We start from the raw sequence: 19,564 nt of genomic DNA, 5'->3' as shown, positions 1-19,564 counted from the left end.
ACTGTAATCAAAAACAGCTTGTACAGTGCAGGGTCCATGTTAACTCAAGAGCACCAAAATGCTGAAGTTGTCAGTAAGATTTCCTGTGCTCGGGAATTGGGGGGGGGGGGGGGGGGGGGGTTATTGAGTTCAATCTGAGTCATTTCTGCGGACTTTAACCTTTTTTTAGCTCATGTTTCGCCTCCCACAGTTAAAGGTAACTCTTCTCTCTTGCAGGTGTGATATTGTACATCCTGCTCGTGGGCTACCCACCCTTCTGGGATGAAGACCAACACCGGCTGTATCAGCAGATCAAAGCCGGCGCCTATGATGTCAGTAAAAAAAAAAAAGCCCACTGAGTCTCTGAATGAATTTATTCATTTTGTATGAAATATCAATTTGCATTTCAGAGTTAAGTAATGCACCATTGTCTTGTCAACTAGAGGAGAGAGTTTGCAGATATTGCATGTGAAATTGAAATGTATCAACCTGTCCACTTGACACAAGCAGTCTGAAAGCTATTACCATAGAATCCGAGGAAGTGTTCTGGTCTTCTGAGAATGCAAGAGAATACAGTGAAAATGAGGACAGCCTTAATCATCCATAATGCTACTTGATACGAATCTTTCTCTTCTCAAGTTCTTATGAAATCTTTTAACTATTTAACAAGGTGAATATTTTAGCATCAATCATATTGAGGCCTCTTCATTCATAAGAAAAAGCAAATATTAAGGCTTCATACAGTAGGCTGCGAAAGTGTTTAATATATTTCATGTGCATGTGCAGTTCCGTTTGAACGTGCCCTTCTGCTCTCTTTTGTTCGTGTTATCTTTGCTGCTGCACAGTTCCCATCACCCGAGTGGGATACCGTAACCCCCGAAGCGAAGGACCTTATTAACAAGATGTTGACCATCAACCCTGCCAAGCGCATCACTGCCTCCGAGGCCCTCAAGCATCCGTGGATCTCGGTAAGTTGTCCCCTGTCAGAGCCTATGGACTGGAACGCCATCAGCACCTTCCCTCCTGAGTTTCCCCTTCAGCTGTCCTCATCTTTATAGATCCGCCAGCTGTGGTCATAAAATGTCTGTTTCCCCAGAATATATTTGTGCAGTTCTCTAATGTTTCAACGTGTAAATGTGCTCCGTGCAAAGTAAGTGGTGGAATAAATTGAATCAAGAGAAGTGTGATAAAATACTGCCACGGATATTGAAGAAGCAGTAATGCCAAACAGTCCAACTTCTAATGCAAATGTTGAAATAGATGTGATTTTCTATTAGTGCTGTTATCTCTTGAATGAGCTCTTGTGAAGCTAATCCTTTGTGTGTGTGTGTGTCTGTGTGCGTGCGTGTGTGTGTGTGTGTGTCTGTGTGTGTGTGTGTGTGCGTGCGTGTGTGTGTGTGTGTCTGTGTGTGTGTGTGTGTCTGTGTGTGTGTGTGTGTGTGTGTGCGCGCGTCCCTCCTCTCCACAGCACCGCTCTACCGTGGCCTCCTGCATGCACAGACAGGAGACCGTGGAATGCCTGAAGAAGTTCAACGCTCGCCGAAAGCTGAAGGTAAAAAAAAAAAAACACTCCCCGCCCGGCCTCGACTTCTACTCGGTGGGAACTCGGTATCATGGCGTGCACACCCGTTCTGTTTTGCCACGGCATGTTGTGCAGCATGATCGCACAGAAGAGAGAGACGTGTGAGAAAAGGGCCCCTCGCATAAGTCATCTATACTCGTGTTGACAGGCACCCTATTCAGTTTTTTGTGCGGTTTAACTCTACCCTGCGCAAGGATGTGACACCTGTCTTGGTGTGAGAGATTGAGCCTTGAGGCCGAGGCGATAATTTATCAAACAAAGCAGAGAAAAGGAAAGGAAAGCAACTTTCCTTCCACTGATTTAACGCCTTCGTTTTGTTTACTGGTGCAGTGTTTTGACTTATCACTCAGGTATTCATCATTCTTGCGCAGTCCATGGAAACATATGGGAGCTCTATAAATTACTATCCTGAGGCGACATGAGCGTCAAGCTGTCTGCGTGGCACAGCGCTGATGTGAAAATGAATCCTGACAGTATTGGACTGCCCATTATTACAGGCCCTTATTTATAACACGGTACATAGAGCACTCTCATCCTCCAGTCATTCTGTTTGGACTCAGAGGCATAAACATGGCTTACATCAGGTTGTCACTCTTACTTCATATCAACTTGGGAAAGGATACAGTACCTCATATGTTCTAGGTTCTCATGATAGAGAACCTAGAACTAGAACCTGGAACTATGACTGAGAAGTGGTATCCCCTCTTCTTCCCTTGTCCACTGGAGTCATGAAACCTTTGGCTGGATTAAAAGACATGCCAGGGGCATAGCTAATGACTACTGGTCTAGATCATATTGGAAGTGACCGCATCAGCTCATAGCTCATGTTATGAAAACTGATCTGAGGTCATTCTAAGGCTAAACAGAGTGAGTGACTCAGTATTTCAGTCTTTCATTCCCTCATAGAGGCCTATGGCTTTCTGCTTAGTCCACTGTATCCACATCACTTGATGAAATGGATCGGAATCCAACATTTCCTCCAAGCTCAACTGAGGGCACGTGGCAGGGACCAGGTTTAGGATGAGACTTGAGGTCTTGTCATCACCCCTGCTCCTCTCTGCTCAACACAGTCCTGCATCGAGTGTGACCACTTCCCCTTCTCATCTTCTCAGCATTGTGGTCCCTGAGAGGATAAGCCATCAGGGAAGAAGTGTTAAAGATTTAAAATGGGAGAAATTCTTTGATGCAACATTTTCAGTGGATGTCATGTGTGCACACACACACACACACGTACGCACACTCACTCACACTCACTCACACTCACTCACACACACACACACACACACACACACACACATATTGTACACAGACAAACCCACTCCTCATAATTCCTTCATGATATGAATTATTCTGTCCTTTCATCCAGGGTGCAATTCTCACCACGATGTTGGCTACCCGCAACTTTTCAGGTAAGTCTCTTCCTCTAAGAAAAAAAGTGCTGTCCTTGACAGTCAGTAGACCCTACTCTGTAACGTGCCGGCAAACTTTAATTGGATGCCTTCAAAGAACTCTTTCTCAACACTTTCAATCCCATCCTCATAGCGCTACTGTAGCTAGAGTATAATCAGTTCCATGTGTACTGCTCCCTACCCAAATTTATATGCGAAATCCCACCCTACTCCTGTGGCCATTCTGTTGTGTGCGTAGTGCGTTGTGGATAATGTGCTGAAGTGGAGTAGCTCTGGCCTTGTGTTGGACAAGGGTGCTTATTAAAATGTGGGTTGAACCATCTGTTGAGAGTCTCTACTTTCTCTCTCTCTTTTTTCCTGCCTCTGTCTCTCTTTTTCTCTCATTGCTCTCTCCCTCTTTTTGTGTCTCTCTCTTTCTCTCTCTCCCCCTTCTCTCTTTCTCTCTGTTTATGTCGCTGAGTGCTTTCAGTGGTGGCTGCCATGGAATTTGCCACTGCTGGGGTGCAGCATATGGTGCTCCACGCATCCTCCCTCCATATGTGTGTGTGTGTGAGAGTCTGTGTGTGTGTGTGTTTGTGTGTGTGTGAGAGAGAGAGAAAGAGAGAGAGTGTGTGTGTGTGTGTGTGTGTGTGTGTGTGTGGTGTCGGGTTGGTGCGCTGAGAAACCCGACTGCGAATGTTTTCCGAGGGCCGTAGTGTAACCGACACCCCGCTCCGATTTTTGCAGTCGGCGGCGCGGCCCTCTGACTCACAGCGGCCAAGCGGCGAGGCCCATGTCCGTGCCAAGCGCCGCGCGCCCTATCAATCTCTATCTGGACGCTGGCCCGCACCATGTCAGCCCGACACGGCCGCTTCACGTGGAGACGCTGTAGCTCGCATAGCATAGCCAGCATGGAGAATGACTTAGGGGCCTCGGGTGGAATGCTTTAGTTCTGTGTAATTGGCTTGTAGTGTGCAGTGGCTGTAGCGTACTGTAAGTGGCTGGCAGTGGAAGTGAGAGGTGTGAGTATTTAAGATATAAAAGAGTGACGTTCACGGACACACACACACTCAGCAAACGCTCATAAACACTCGCGCTATCGCAGGCTCTTCTTACACTCACACTCATAAACTCTCTCTATCTATCTCGAACACTCATGAGCAAACTCAGGCTCTCACACACACACACACACACACATGCCACACACATACAGTACACATACATAGACACACACGCATGCTACACACACGCAACACACATGCCACACACGCAGCACTGCCAGGGGGTTCTGGATGGAAGCCAAATCCTCCGAGCCCATGACTCCTCTACATCTCTCTTTGGCCAAGCCATGTCTCCACCCATAAGCTGGGTCATTCATCCTTTAGCCTACTGACTGTCTGTCTATCTTTACCTCTATGGAGTGATAGAGGAGGCCGCTGCACAGAGATTTATTGGCAGATTGCTGCCATGGTCTATTTATACAGCCACTATTAAAACCACTTGCTCCACTGTTTCTCATTGTCCTGCCTCCGTCTTTTTATAATATGAACAGTCTCCGCCAGGACTATACAGTCTACTCGAACAGGGGGGGGGGGGTAGACATTGTGTATCGCTCAAATGTATTGTTACTTTTGCGCGTGTTAACAGTAGAGTAGGTTACTATTCTCTGGCGTCTGGTTAAAAATGGAACCGGTGGACCTTCGGTCAGTGTCCACTGTCTCCTGAGAGTGTCCCCCCGCTGAAGTCCGGGTCCAGGGGAACCCCCTCTCACCCAGCGCGGCAGCCGCTCCTCCTAGCAACAGAAGGGGGCCGATGGGGTCATGAGGCCAAAGGGGCGATGGATCAGACTACGCCCCTTGCCACTGACAGGCCAGGCTACATGTAGCATATGCCAGAGCAGGCGCTAAAATTAGCCAACATGTCAATGAGAGTGCAAACAGGAGGGGAAACACCCTGGACGGGCTCATTCTCTGGGGCTGGGCCTAAGATCAACGAGAGGCAGGCGAGCGGGCGGTAGGGACTAGGGAGAGAGAGAGAGGGAGAAATGGAATGACAGAGAGACTTCGATGAAAACTGGACAGAGGGGGGGTATTGGTGCTGTGGTCACAGGCACAGTTTGGGGCGGTGAAGGACTTACCCAGGAATGCATCTGCGCTTGGGTTCCTATCTCAAGTGCTCCTATATCAGGGACCCCTCCCATCTACGCGGCCACAATCCACAAAAGCGGGACCAGAGTCTCCAGGCCACAAGGCCAAGAATAGGCTGACTGACTGGACACTTTAGGTTGATTGAACTGATTGGGAGACCCCCCATAGCAGTTTGGGATTGACTTCTGGAGTCTTGTCCAACAGCCTATGGGACTGTGAAATACCCCTGCGCTGGCTGGAGCCCAATACGAGCGTTTTTTTGGCCTCCCTTGGCGTTAGATCGGCGTGATTTTTTTTTTTTGGTTCGTTTGTTGTTGTCTGTTGGTGGGCAGCTTGCGTTTCGCGGAAGAGTCTCCTGACGGACGGAGTTGGATTGGCAGCCATGCCCTTTGCCCTGCTCTTCTGGGCGTTCATGCCCTTCCTGATCGCTCTCGCCCTCTTTGTGTTTGTGTCCCGCGCAGGAGGCAAGACTGGCGCCGGCAAGAAGACGGATGGCGTGAAGGTAGGGATGGGTCAGACTCACACTCACAGACCAAGCCACTTGGAGGGCTTCGGGGTGACTAGCCTGTTCAGTGACCACATACAGAGATACCACAGAGGCAGAATACTGTGCTGTTTTACGCACAAATTCTTTACATCTCCCAATTTGTTTTTATGATAATGTATTTCAAAGCCTGTAGGCTGTAATTTTATGGTTATTTTCATATCTGTGTCCTGTAAGTTGTTAAAAGTATGCCATCATGACTGCCAGCCAAAACAGGTTCCAGAAATAGTTCCCTTCAGAAAGCAAACAGCTCCAAGTTTCCTGAAACATAGTAAACAAAACTACACAGGAGAGATCATATTAAGACAGACGATCTCTCCCTTTTTATTGACGGTCGTAACACTAAAACGCTTCCAGAAGAAGCCAGGCTTACGTGTTGAATTTGTTATCAGTGTTAAGGGTTCACTGAACAGTGTTGCTTGGCTGCTGCCATGCCATATGTCTTCCACAGTTGGCTCCGTTATCTTGATGGATGGCTCCTCAGTGGGTGCTGTCGTGCCCCTTATGTCTTAACTGTAGCCCTTGGCACTAGCGCTGTGCTGGGCTGTGCTGTGCTGTGTGACTGCAGAGACACATGACCATGAGCTGCATGCAGAAGAATGCTTGTTTACTCTCTTGTTTACACATCTTGCTGCATGCTGTACAGTTTAACATTTTTTTTAGCACCCCATGTCGTGAGTCAACACAGCTGGTTTGTGGACTGTTTGCTTTTTTAAATGTACCTAAAATGGCTTGACCACATGCAGAGCATTATTTGAGTGTGTGTGTGTGTCTGTGTGTGTGTGTCTGTGAATATGTGTCTGTACATATAGCTGTGTGTGTATGCGTGTGTATTTCATTGTTTCTTGGTATGGGTGTGTAGGGTGTGAGTGTGTGCGTGCATGTTTCTATTTATTTTTGTGGGTTTTTATCGGTGTATGGCTGCGTGCGTGTGTGTGTGGGGGTGGAAGTGAGTTGATGTGGGTGGGTGTGCTTGCATGTGTGTGTGTGTGTGTGGAGGAGGGGGGTGGTCTGTGTCTCTATCTGTGTGTGTCTGTGTCTGGGTGTGTGTGTGTGTGTGTGTGTGTGTGTGTGTGTGTCTGTTAGTCTGCAACAGCACCTCACCCGCATGGCTGCTGATGTCCCCATGTGTCAGCTGAGTAAAGGCCATGGGGCCGGATGGTGGATTAGTGGGGAATGCCACCGGACCCAGAGTGGCGTAGCCACACACTCTCCCCCTTATCAAAGGCATTCCTCGCTGCCCACAGCTCTGCCACCTTCTTCCAAAAAGAAGGGGCGACGACACTATGACCACCACAACCTGCTGAGGCACACACACCCGCAGAGTCACGCACACATGCACACACACACACTCTCCACACACACACGCACACACAAATACACACACACCAAAACCAACCCAAACCTGCTTCGTCCACATCCGGAGCGTAGCATGGAGGTGTCTCTGGCCTCCCTCTGCCACGACTTGGCCTCGGCGTCCATCTCGTTCTGTGTGTTCCTGTTTAACCTCTTCTCGTTTCTCTTCCAGAAAAGGAAGTCCAGTTCCAGTGTCCAGCTGATGGTGAGTCTGATAACCGCCCCCCCCCACCACCCCTCCTCCTCCCATCCTTCTGGCCGAACCCTCGCCGCTACGCTCCTCTCTCTCTCTCTCTCCCTTTCTCTCTCTCTTTCTCTCTCTCTCTCTCTCCCCCCCTCTCTCTCTCTCTCTCCCTCTCTCTCTCTCTTTCTATCTCTCTCTCTCTCCCCCCCCCCCTCTCTCCCTCTCTCTCTCTCTCTTTCTCTCTCTCTCTCGTTCTCTCCCTCTCCGTCTCTTACTACTTTCCATCTAACAGAAGGAAAGTGACTGAAAAATAGCATTCGCTTTCAAATAATATAAGAAACCCAAACAAATCACCCAACCCAACCGCTGGCCGACCGACCGGTCAGCGAGTCAAAACGAAACAAAACTCATGCCGTCATTTCAAAATGGAGCTGGACTTTCTTTTTGGCGTGGACATCTCATCTCTAATGTTTGCCAAATGCCGCTGCTTTGTGTTGATTCTGTGCGCACTAACTAACTGGGGTGGGGGGGGGGGGGTCACTGAGGGGACAAGACATCATTGCTGTAGGAGATGTCTCTGTCCCCCCCCTCCCTCCTGTGTAATGACTGATTCTCCTGATCTCTCTCTAACCAGCCCACCCCCCCCACCCCCTTCCCCAAATAATCCAAGGGACTGTTTTCTTTTAAAGGCACAGGAGAGAAGATTTTTGGAGCCGTTTGACTTAACGCTCTGGATTTGGCGCCTCACCTCAGCTCTTGCTTGTGGAGAGAAACACATATACACCCCCCCCCACACACACACACCTACACACACCTTGTGCAGTTCTGTTGAAACTCTGAAATGGTTTGTGTGTCGTTTCCAGGAATCATCAGAAAGCACTAACACCACCATTGAGGATGAGGACACTCGAGGTACAGTCATCTTTCTTCTCCTCTGTGGCTTTCTGTGCTAGTCTTAGAGGAGGGACGTTTTACAAGTGAACACAGTTTTGCACTGTTATTATACAGACATTTTGTACAAGAGCTTCGATACTGTACTACTGTATATTCTATCCTTTTCTTTTGAGGAAACGTTTGGCAAAATTCTACTCGGTCTACTCCACTAGTACTACTCAAAAGCTGTTGCTGCTTGTCATTCTGTGGCTGGGAAAGGGACAGTTAATCAAGTTATAAATACACCTTTCAGCAGCACAACAGAGTTATAAATAGCTTTGTTCTCTTACTTGGGTTTCAGTGTGACATTCCACAACACAAGCTAGGCTACGCTACGTACGTGCTATAGGCTCCGTAGATTAGTATTGTGCGTATTCCGTGTAACTTGGGCTGCAGTCGCGATTTAGTCAGAGACCGGATACCCACACGAGGGTGGTAGCTCAGTTCTTTTATTGACTGTCTGTGATATCTGTGTTAAATGAATGGACATGAGTCACAATATTAGGTAAGAGTTTTTTGGGGGGGGGATGTGACAGCATTGTTCTTACCTATGCAATGAAGGTCTTTCCATTCTTAGTTAGATAACGCTATAGAAATAGCTAGGTAGGAGGTAGCTCTCCAATTTCTTTCCTCACCACTGAACTGCTGAGAAAACCATTCAAGTGTCGACCGTCAATGATCACCCCTCAATCTGACCATTTATGTGCAGCGACCCTGCACAATTCTCTCCCCGTCAATGTATGTTATAATAAACGCATTTGATCTATTTTTGAATCACACTGGAAAATGGCGCAGTGAATTCTGAAGGGAGGGGAGGAAGGTGGTGGTGGAAAAGGACTTGGCGAGATGTTGTGTGTGTGTGTGTGTGTGTGTGTGTGTGTGTGTGTGTGTGTGTGTGTGTGTGTGTGTGTGTGTGTGTGTGTGTGTTGTGTGATGTTGTGTGTGTGGGAGGCAGTGTGTGGGGGTGAAAGAGAGAGAGATAACGGTGGTGGTGATGGTGGTGTTTGAAGGTGTTACGGCTCACAGAGGAGTAAATCAGAGGAGAGAAAAAAGAGAGAGAGAAAAGGAGTGTGGGGGCGGGAGGGGAGGAGGGCGGGACGAGGGCAAGGCTGAAGGAGGAAGAGGCGGGAGAGAACCGGCGCTGAATTCAACCCTGTTCTACTGTCATGGGGAAGACAAAAGGGCCACCGCCACCGCTGCCTAGTGTGAAGTCTCCCTCTGCCGAGGTGACGTGTGTGTGTCTGTGTGTGTGTTTGTGTGTGCGTGTGTGTGTGTGCGTGTGTGTGCGTGCGTGTGTGTGTGTGTGTGTGTGTGCGTGCGTGTGTGTGTGTGTGCGTGTGTGTGTGTGGTTTTCGCTCATTGTGATTCAGTGTAATTGAGGGGGGAGAGCCGGCGGAGAGGAGTGTGTGAGGGGAGGCCGGGGCCGCGGGAGAACGCTGCCCTCGGCCGCTAGTGGAGGGCCTGACCTTGCTTCTCCAACTTCTCCATAAAAGCAGCCATGGGTGGGAGGAGGAGAGGAGAGAGAGAGAGGAGAGAGAGAGAGGAGAGAGAGAGAGGAGAGAGAGAGAGGAGAGAGAGTAGAGGAGAGAGGAGAGAGAGGAGAGGAGAGAGAGATGAGAGGAGAGAGAGAGAGAGAGAGAGAGAAGAGAAGAGAAGAGAGGAGAGGAGAGAGAAAAGAGGAGAGAGAGGAGAGGAGAGGAGAGCTCTCTTCCTGCTGGCGCTGTCAGTGCAGAGTGTGGGCAGCCAGCGGCCCCCGCACTCTCAATACACCGCGCCGCACAATGCTGCTCTCTATCTATCTATTTCTCTCTCCCTCTCTTTCTCTCTCTTTTTTCTTTCTCTTCTTCTTTCTTTCTCTTTTGCTCTCTCTTTGTGTGTGTGTGTCTCTCTCTTTTTGTCTCTCTCTCTATCTCTGTCCTCTGCCTCCCCCTCTATTACACACACACACACACACACACACACACACACACAGTCACACTCACACACTCACACACACACACACACACACACACACACACACACACACACACTTCTTTGTCTCTCATTTGCCTCCCATAGACACACACACAGTGCTGTGGCACACCACACACAGCCTCACGCAGCAGCACGGTGCGTCAGTACAGTATGTGTGAAGGTATGACTCAAGTGCAGTTTAACTCCCCTGCACTTGATCAGGTAGCCCGGTAGCCATGTAGAGGTAATGTTCCATTTGTGCGCGGTTAAATGTCATTTGCAGGAACCAAGCCTATCGAGTCACACGCTGAATAAATATCTGTGCCTCGGTGCCTTTGGTGTGGGTAAAGCAATAAGTATCCCAGTGTGTGTGCTCACAATATTTAGAGGCTAATGAATTTCACTGCAGTAGCATTTGTCATTGTCATAGTTTAGCTCTCATTAGAGGAGCATTATGTATATATATATGTGTGTGTGTGTGTGTGTGTGTGTGTGTGTGTGTCTGTGTGTGTGTGTGTGTGTGTGTGTGCGTGCGCTTGTGTGTGTATGTGTTCTAGTGAGGAAGCAGGAGATCATCAAGGTGACGGAGCAGCTCATCGAAGCCATCAGCAATGGGGACTTTGAGAGCTACACGTAAGTGGCAAAGTCTTGCTCTTTTTTTCCAGTAACAGATTCCTAGTACTTTTTTTTACACTTTGCTCATTGCAAACCTCAGGTGGATTAGAATGCCCCTATTTTGTTACCCCTCACCAGCCAAGCCTAATGGATTTTACTTGCTTAGAACTGCTCTTGACTGACGTGCAATTGAATTGAATCGCTTCCTTTCCAACTCTTTGCCTGCCTCATTTTTGGTAATTCTCCTCGAGTCAGCTTGGTGACACATTCCGCTAATGGAGGAAAAGTCTGATTTAATGGTCCTTTGGATCAGCGCAATTTACATTTCAATCGCAGATGGCAAGGAGAGACACCCAGCGGAGTGGGGTTGTGGTGGTGGTGGTGGTGGTGGTGGTGGTGGGATTTCCAAGTGCTCTTTAGAAAACCTCTTAACATCTTGCATGCCTTTGTGTAAAGGCCCAAGAATCTTCCGCTCGGTGGAGGGGGGGAGCGGACTTAAGCATGATATAGGGCCCTCGGAGGACCACAGGAATGGTGGAAATGCCTCTGAAATCCCTCCTGCTAATACCATTTACCCGCTCAGCGGAGAGGCTGTCATAGCCGTCAGTCATCTGGTAATACGCTGGCTGGTGATTTGTGACACTGGCTTGTTGTGTTGAAATATTCCCCTGTTAGAATAGCCTAGATAAAGCACACAACAAAAAAAAACAAAAAACATGGAGGTTCTGTAGCTTAATCCACAACCAGAGCCTGATTTAGATCCGGCTTATGTGTTGGCTTGTCCACCCGGTTGGACACAATCGCTGATTTCCCCTTTTGGTCAGAGAACCTCAGATAGCTTGCTTGTTAGCGCACAGTGTGTTACCAGCTGCATCCCTTCTGTTGATTGGCTGGCGACGGGTTGTGATGAGGTCATAGTCCCACATATTCCCGCCAGCCCCCCAAAGTCTTTTTGTTGGAGGAATGAGAGAACAGGGGATAGGCACATCCAGACAGTTAGTTTTAAAGTGCACGGATGGGAGCAGTCAGGGGTCCATTAAAAAAAGGCGGGTTGCTGCTATATTTCAGAGATCAGGAGCATGCAAGAACCCTCTCTGCCTCATTTGGCCTGCAAATGGTTTTGCTTTTGTGCAGAGGGCTTCCTTTTGAAATAATGTTACATTCTGAACTCTTAAGGACTACTTTTCTCTCCTGTCAAAAAAAAAGTTCCTTCAAAAGTTCAAGAGCTGATACTGCCAAGAGAGTTTTATGGATATAATTGCCACAGAGGGTTTCTACTTCTAATTCCAACCCATTGAGATTTACTTTCTCCTGGCACAGGCAAATAGCACAGTAGAAGTTAGCGAAGTGTAGGAGTGTGAGAGGATTGATGTGCCTTCTCATTTCTGCCTTCCAAAAAGGCCCACTGCTTGTGGGGTTCGTCTTACATTTGGGTGTGCTCCACTCTATAGGTTAAGTCTGAGGTGGTCCTGTCACAGACTTGGCCTCGTAGTGAAATCTGAGATGGAAATGTAGCCCTCCACCTCAGGGCCGCTGTGTGTGTGTGTGTGTGTGTGTGTGTGTGTGTGTGTGTGTGTGTGTGTGTGTGTGTGTGTGTGTGTGTGTGTGTGTGTGTGTGTGTGTGTGTGTGTGTGTGTGTGTGTGTGTGTGTGTGTGTGTCGTGACAGAAGAAAACATCTGAGCGCCTGTCCAGAGGTGGGTGTATTTGATTGGTGTCCTCTCCTGGGGATGACTAAAAGTGTGTGTGTGTGTGTGTGTGTGTGTGTGTGTGTCTGTATGTGCGTGCATGTGTGTATGTGTGTGCGTGTGTGTGTGTTTGTGCATGTGCGTGCACATACAGTATGGGTGTGTTTGCGGGTGTGTGTATGTGAGATTTCTTAGTTCAAGTGAGTGTTTCTTCTTCTATGGAAGTACAGCCATTGTGATACATTTTCATTCCTATGGAAAGAATCTCAGTTTTTCTTTTTTTTTTACATCGTGGCCACCACCACCATCATGGCCATGGAAAATTCTGCTCAGTCACAAGCCCTAAAATATGCCATGAGCTCCAGTTGCACACATCCCTCCATGTTATCGTGGCTCTCTGCGTCAGTGAGACCCTGCGCCAAAGATAACCCTCTGGCCATCTCTTTTCTCTGTCTGTCTCTGCTGCGTTCACAACATCCCCTTGTTCACTTGTACTGTGTAAACTATCTACATATAAGTACTATGTAGTTATCCACAATGTAGTGAGCTGTGTAGGACATGAGTGGCTGTTCTGAACACAGCATGAGACTCTCGCTCACACAGCCTCTTTTCTGCTGTTTGGATGATGGAGATGTACATGATATTTCTAAAGCTTTGTGTCGCCTCACATTGCCATTTGTGGAACGTTTTTGCAGCGTTATGCATATATATGCAAATGCTCCCATCATTAGGGAAATGCAAATGTGCCGTCCTGTTTGCTTTGTACTTTTACGGTAGGTTTGCATTCTGAATGTTAATTCATAGTAAATGTGAAATCCTAGGTACGTATGTACAGTATATAAATGCATTGTGTGTCAAACTCATTCTTTCTCCTCTGTTGTCCTGCAGGAAGATGTGTGATCCCAGTGTCACCGCGTTCGAGCCAGAGGCTCTGGGAAACTTGGTGGAGGGCCTGGACTTCCACCGCTTCTACTTTGAGAACTGTAAGCCCGCCACCCCCCTCCATCTGCCCTCCCTACATACCTCCCCAGAGAGCGCAGACAATCACATTAGCGTCCCTGAGCTGAAATACACGCCATTATGCGCTGTGCTCATCTTGTCTTCGTATCGTCAAACGAGATCAGACAAGTGTCCCCGGCCGCTTCCAATGCGTCTCTAAACGACGGCAGTGCGGCCGGCCTGATTGATCAGATACGGTCCGAATACAAACGAAATGGCTCGAAGAAGCGGAAAAGAGGCGGACGGATACTGAGCTGGACTTACCGGAGGCCTCATTAGCGGGCAGCTCTGATTCCAGTTATCCGTGACCGCAGACGTCTTCGGACTCGTTTGCCCAGCTGCTCTCCGGCTCATTGGCTCATTTATTAGCGGCCATGTTTGAACTGTGCCTCTGCTCCCCTCCGTGATCTGGAAGTGAGGACAGACATAATGAGGCCTACGGGGACCGCTGGGGGGGGTGTAGGAACTCCCATCATAAGGGGGCTATGATCTTATTGATCATGACTGATTATACAGTAGCAAGAATTGGCATCGCGGGGAGCCTGGCCTAATGTCAGCCATGGAGAGCACTGTAAATGATTTGTTATAATGTTCGTCTGTTGATTGAGTTGTAATTATTGTGCAGAGGGAGATGGACTCAGATGGAATTATTTAGCTCTCGTTAGGCGGTCTTCAAATTCACAATTGTAAAGGGGCTACGAGTCATTTTTTTTGGGTAATACATTTGAAAATGACTTAGAAATGGCATCAAAATGCGAAGAATTAACCATTTTGATTAAAAAACAAGAAAATGCCCATGCAGTGTTCCATTGCCCGTAAAAATACCTATGTTGTGTTCCATACCCCTGTTAAATAGCCCAGGTGTCACAGGTGAAATAACCTGCATCCTTTTTCTCTCTCTTTGCTAGTGTGGTCCAAGAACAGCAAGCCCGTGCACACCACCATCCTCAACCCGCACATCCACCTGATCGGGGAGGAGGCCGCCTGCATCGCCTACATCCGCATCACCCAGTACATCGACACCAACGGCATGCCGCGCACTGCCCAGTCTGAGGAGACTCGCATCTGGCATCGCCGGGACGGCAAGTGGCAGATCGTCCACTTCCACCGCTCAGGGGCACCCTCCGCCATCACCAAGTAAGCAGACGAGGTGAGAAAAAACGTTGACCATCTCAGCCCCCCGCTGATGCCACTTCTGAGATGGCGACGTATCGCCATCTAGTGGCAAGGAATTGGAAATGCAATATCATGCATTATTGATGTAGAGAAATGATTTTTCTTGCACTGCAATTGCAAATTTTTGTTCCTCACTAATGTGTTGTTGTCTCTTTCTTTATCCCACCACTCATCTCTCTCTCTCCCCCGCTCTTTCTCTCTCTCTCCCTCCCTCTCTCTCTCTCTCCTTCCCACTCTCTCTCTCTCTCTCTCCCTGTAACTGTCTCTCTTTTTTTTCGCTCTCTGCTACTATCAGCCTCTCTGTGGGAGGGCCTGAATGAGCCATGACTTTCATGACGCTGCTGATTTGCTGGCTGTGTGTGTGGACCCCTGGAGAGAGGAGCCCACCTCACGAGACACAAGCCTGCCCCCCCCCGCCAACCCTCCATCCCTCCATCCGTCCACGCATTGCATACCTCCTGTCTGGCACTCGTTTACACATGCTACCACTCCTGCTCAGCTCAGCTCGCACAGTGCAACCCCCTGTCTGTCTGCGTCTAGCTGTCTCAGTGACAAGTATGTCTTTTTTTTTAATTTTTACTTTTGTTTTTCACGGGAGAGATTTCATAAGGTGAAATGTACTAGACGAGCTTTTTCTAGTTGTACGACAAGCTTTTTGAACGGCTGAATCGCCAGTTGTGGTTGTGGAAAGCTGAATTTAAAATACTGTCTTCTGAATGCAGAAACAATGTGCAACATTTTGTTACTTAGAGTAAATAACTCCTCAGCATGGGAAAAAAACTTTGATATTATCAGTAGTATTACTGCCAGTAAAGCTTTCTTCAGATTAAATATCTCATAAGTATCCAGTGACATTAGACAAAAATTTTAATGAATGTATTTTTTAAATTTTACTATAAAGTTGTTTTATACTATAGCTAACCCCTAATAAGCTAATATAGTATTTCTTCGTGGAATTTCCACTGACACAAAACCTGATAGGACCTATATATACAACCACAGTATTTATCCTTGGGTCACTGCCATTGTAACATCAGACGGTCAGAACAGCCTTACAAAAAAAGAAGAAGATTTTTATCTCAGAGTAATACAAGCCCTCTTGATGTACCTCAGCCCTCACTGTAACTTCATAGCTGTCTGAAAACAGTATATGGCATAAATGTGGGTCTAAGTCATGGCACTTTGTTTTAGATCTTCCAGTTTACCCAGCATAGTGGTGAGCTCTTGCTGAAAGGGAAAGAGGAGGTTGAAGCCTCATGGAGGTTAAAGTGAACATGATACCGGATCCACATTTAACTTCCTGAGTTCAACACTGCTCCCGGGGTTTTTGCAATAAAGTCGTGCTTTTGTTCAGAGGACGTTTCAGTCGATTTCAGTCATCTCAAATGTAGACTCTTCTGGAAATGATGTTTGAAATTATATTGCCTATTGCCTACTCGTGTTGCCTCATTTTGGTATTTGTAGTTCCATCTTTCTATATTCATACAAATGTTGACCTTGTGTTTGTAGTTCCACAGTATATTGCATGAATGTGAAACATTATGGTCACACCCTAGGTTCTCATTCTCTTGGTTGTGGACAATAGAAAATGTAGACGTTGACCAAGATCTGAGAAATATAGTATTTATCTTTTTTTTCTTTGAATGTATGAGAAAAGCTAGGAGCCCACAGGAAATATTGTGTTTATAATTTACTCTAGGTTGTACATTGAGCTGCAGTATTTAACTATTGTCCCCTCACTAGAAACATGCTTTTATTTGAAATAAAACGTTGTGGATTTGAAATAACTTGCCACACTTGACACATCATGTAATGTTGAATCAATGAATGTCTTAGCTGATCATGATACAATTGCAATCAACAATGAAACATGAAGCAAATGACTACTAAAGAATCCAACCCCACGTTTAAAGACTTGAAGTAAAGATTGTATACTTGTTTTTTATCCTCATGGTGAAAATAGCTTCTGCCTCTGTATAATATTGGAGCTTCCAGCAAAAAAGTCTCTGTGATATCATTTCTATTTGTATGTCTTGCAGAGTCGGGCACAATGAGTACCCACTCTAGATACCTAGGTACCTCCTGTACTTTAAGAACATGGTATATAACACACATTTTGATATTTTACTCAAAGAAGTACTGTATCTTTTTTTTTCGTTGAGGCATGCAATTTTTATGTACTGAAGTTGATCTTGTATTGTAGGCTAAAAATGTGTGTGTGGGTGTGTGCATGTGTGTCTGTTTGGGTGTGTAGTTTTCTTTCACTGAGTTGAAACAAAGTCTTGTTTGAGAAAGGATTTGTAGATACAAACACTGCCTAATATACTGTGTAGGCATACTCTTTTATGGAGATTTTGTGATGAATTTTGTGATAAACTTATGGCCTGAAAGTAAGACTTTTCTGTATAATTTCTTTTCATTGATTTTTTAATTGAACATATAGCAAGAGTAGTTGATATTAATCTCAATGGGGCCAGTATCAATCAGCTATCAGCTTCAGAAGCTACCTTTATTTAGTTAGTTTAGTTGAGTTTAAAGCCTGTGAATCAAATGAATGCTGAACTCCAGCATTGTGGCTGAACTCCAACAAACTATACACCTTAAACTGAGTTACTTTCTACAAGCGTTATCTGTTATCTGCTTTGCCCATGTAGACAACCTGTGAACTTCCATAGTTACACATTAGGAACAGAACATGTACCAAAATGGCTTATCACAAGCTGAATGATGTCATTACAGCCCTTAATGCCTATGTGTGTGTGTGTGTCTGTGTGTCTGTATGTCTGCTGTCTGTGTGTGTGTGTGTGTGTGTGTGTGTTTGGGGTCGGGTTGAAAGAATAGGAGACACAATGACTTTTGTGAGAAATTGACTTTTTTAGTTTTATTGAAAGGCCAATTTATGTGTGCATGTGTGCGTGCCTGTGTTTGTGCGTTTGTGCATTCGTGCGTGCATTTGTGCATTTCTGTGTGAGTGTGTGTGTGTGTGAGAGAGAGAGAGAGAGAGATTGTGTGTGTGTTTGTGTGTATGTGTGTGTATGTGTGTAAGAGACTGCATACTCCTGGTGATGGGAGCATGTGCTCTTTGCTTTCTGTCGATGGCACTTCACATTCTGTACGGCGAAGCATGCTCCCTTTCCTAGCCAAATCGGACTCTGGGCATGACCCTGGCGCTCCGCATTCACTACGCTTTCACACACTTTCACGTGTGACTGACCATTGTAGAAAATCTAGCTGGTGTGGCTTCCGTTTGTATTTGTCATAATTTAGGAATATACATATAATTAAAATATGTTTTTTTTGCCTGCTATATGAGCTGTAAACTTTGATATACTGTACAGAAAAAAAACACTTCTCTCTATGTGAAGGATCTCTGAGATAACAAATAACTCCTGAATGTGTGACTCTCTCCTCAGGTCTTAGACGTGTGTTATTTGATACACTGCATGACAAAATGCTGCCTATGGCTCTCGGTATTAACCTAAAGAATCTGTATGGTTAATGTACTGGTGTCCTGCTGTGTAATGTTTGTGCTAGATGTAAGTACAGTATATGATAGGACTAGCCTCTTCCTCTTTGATCAGTGAGTGTTCCTTAAATGTTAACTTTCTTCGGAATTAGGCATCACTTCAGTGCTTCTAGAATTATTACTTTGGACTTGTTGACTTCTCAACTTTTCTCAGTCGAATTTGATTGACTTTTGTCATTGTGCCGCCCGCCACAATTCAAAGTGGATCATTTTGTTTTCTCTGCATTTTCAGTCCTACTTCCTGTGTAGAGAGTTACACCAGTTCAGCTGGTGATATATGTCCCATGATTGGTAAAGAGCGCAAATCAGTTTAAATAAAAGGTGGTTAGAATACTAAGTGCTTGTAATTGTTATCTGTTCTCTCTCTCTCTCTCTCTCTCACACACACACACACACACACACACACACACACACACACACACACACACACACACACACACAAACAAACAATAAACTAGCTATCACATTTATGTGTAATTGACCCAAACATATGTGAAGTTTAGTGAAGCTCTACTAAGCAACTTTAGCAACTTATCAGTCCAAATTTAGCAACTTATCTTTATCCATAACATGTTCAGTCTTTTCAGTCAGCAACTTTTTAGTCACATATTTAGGATCAAACTCCTCAGAGGGTTAACAGGTGCATTTGCATCAGTGCTGTGTTTTCCGGTTAGTGCATCATTGATCATAAGAGGAAGTTAAACTGTTTGTAGAGTTACTGGTCCTACAGCAGATGGGGAAATAGACCAATAGGCCAAAATAGGCCAAAGAGCAATACATTTTAGAACTTCGCTCATTAGAACTTCATTCCCACATACTTTCCACCCTGTCTAACCCCCCCCCCCCCACCCCTCTCAGCTTCCACCCCCCTCCTCCAGCCCCCACCCCCAAAATAATAGCCATAGTAACAATGATAATGAAAAGAACATAGACCTGGAAAACAGTGACTCATGCTTTCTTTCATTATTGTGAGGTGGCTCAGGGATGTGTACTGTACCTAGGGAGATCATGCACTCGAGATGCACTCCTGGGAGGATGTGAAAACAGGTGCGCCCACAATGAATCTGAAACCGAGCAAAAGTTGTTGAAGCCAGTCATGCGAGCCAGTGAGGATGCAAGTAATGAGTGCAAGTAATTTTTTGACCCTGTTAAAATGACCACATTTGGGAAATGAACATCCATTTGAGTGAAAGTGCACATCCTGTTTTTGGCTGTACACATACATGCTTTTGCATGTCTCACCTACTTACTGTATGCAGATGTTACAGCATTGGCATACAAGAATAAATTATTACTCATCTCCACATAGACCACATAACTTCCCTTGACAGATCTTACAGCATACTATATAACAGAGTCAAAAACAGACCTCTGCAATGTTCCAGACAATCAACCATTCTGACAATGGCTTTGCTAAATTGCACTCTTGTCTTCATTCAGTTGCGCACACTTTTGCTCTAAAAGCATTGAGTGCTTTGCTACTTTTTTGACGGTTC

At 46.2% G+C, this 19,564-nt stretch overlaps 1 protein-coding gene across 2 annotated transcripts in view; it reads left to right on the top strand.

The window, feature by feature from the left end:
• camk2a (calcium/calmodulin-dependent protein kinase II alpha) overlaps window positions 1-18,401 on the top strand; it is a 47,678-nt gene extending 29,277 nt beyond the window's left edge. The window contains exons 9-19 of one of the 2 annotated variants that reach the window (XM_062536813.1): window positions 217-311; window positions 825-947; window positions 1,448-1,531; window positions 2,928-2,970; window positions 5,558-5,598; window positions 7,169-7,201; window positions 8,044-8,092; window positions 10,624-10,699; window positions 13,256-13,350; window positions 14,275-14,516; window positions 14,838-18,401. In XM_062536813.1, coding sequence (XP_062392797.1) covers window positions 217-311; window positions 825-947; window positions 1,448-1,531; window positions 2,928-2,970; window positions 5,558-5,598; window positions 7,169-7,201; window positions 8,044-8,092; window positions 10,624-10,699; window positions 13,256-13,350; window positions 14,275-14,507 — 872 coding nt within the window. In that variant the 3' untranslated portion in view covers window positions 14,508-14,516; window positions 14,838-18,401. The remainder of the gene's footprint in view (window positions 1-216; window positions 312-824; window positions 948-1,447; window positions 1,532-2,927; window positions 2,971-5,557; window positions 5,599-7,168; window positions 7,202-8,043; window positions 8,093-10,623; window positions 10,700-13,255; window positions 13,351-14,274; window positions 14,517-14,837) is intronic. The other variant, XM_062536814.1, reaches the window with a different exon arrangement.
• The last annotated feature ends 1,163 nt before the right edge of the window (window positions 18,402-19,564 follow it).

This window comes from Sardina pilchardus, chromosome 5, assembly GCF_963854185.1.
Source record: "Sardina pilchardus chromosome 5, fSarPil1.1, whole genome shotgun sequence".
In the NCBI taxonomy this organism is placed as follows: Eukaryota; Metazoa; Chordata; class Actinopteri; order Clupeiformes; family Clupeidae; genus Sardina; species Sardina pilchardus.
This window is presented reverse-complemented; position numbering and strand designations above follow the sequence as displayed.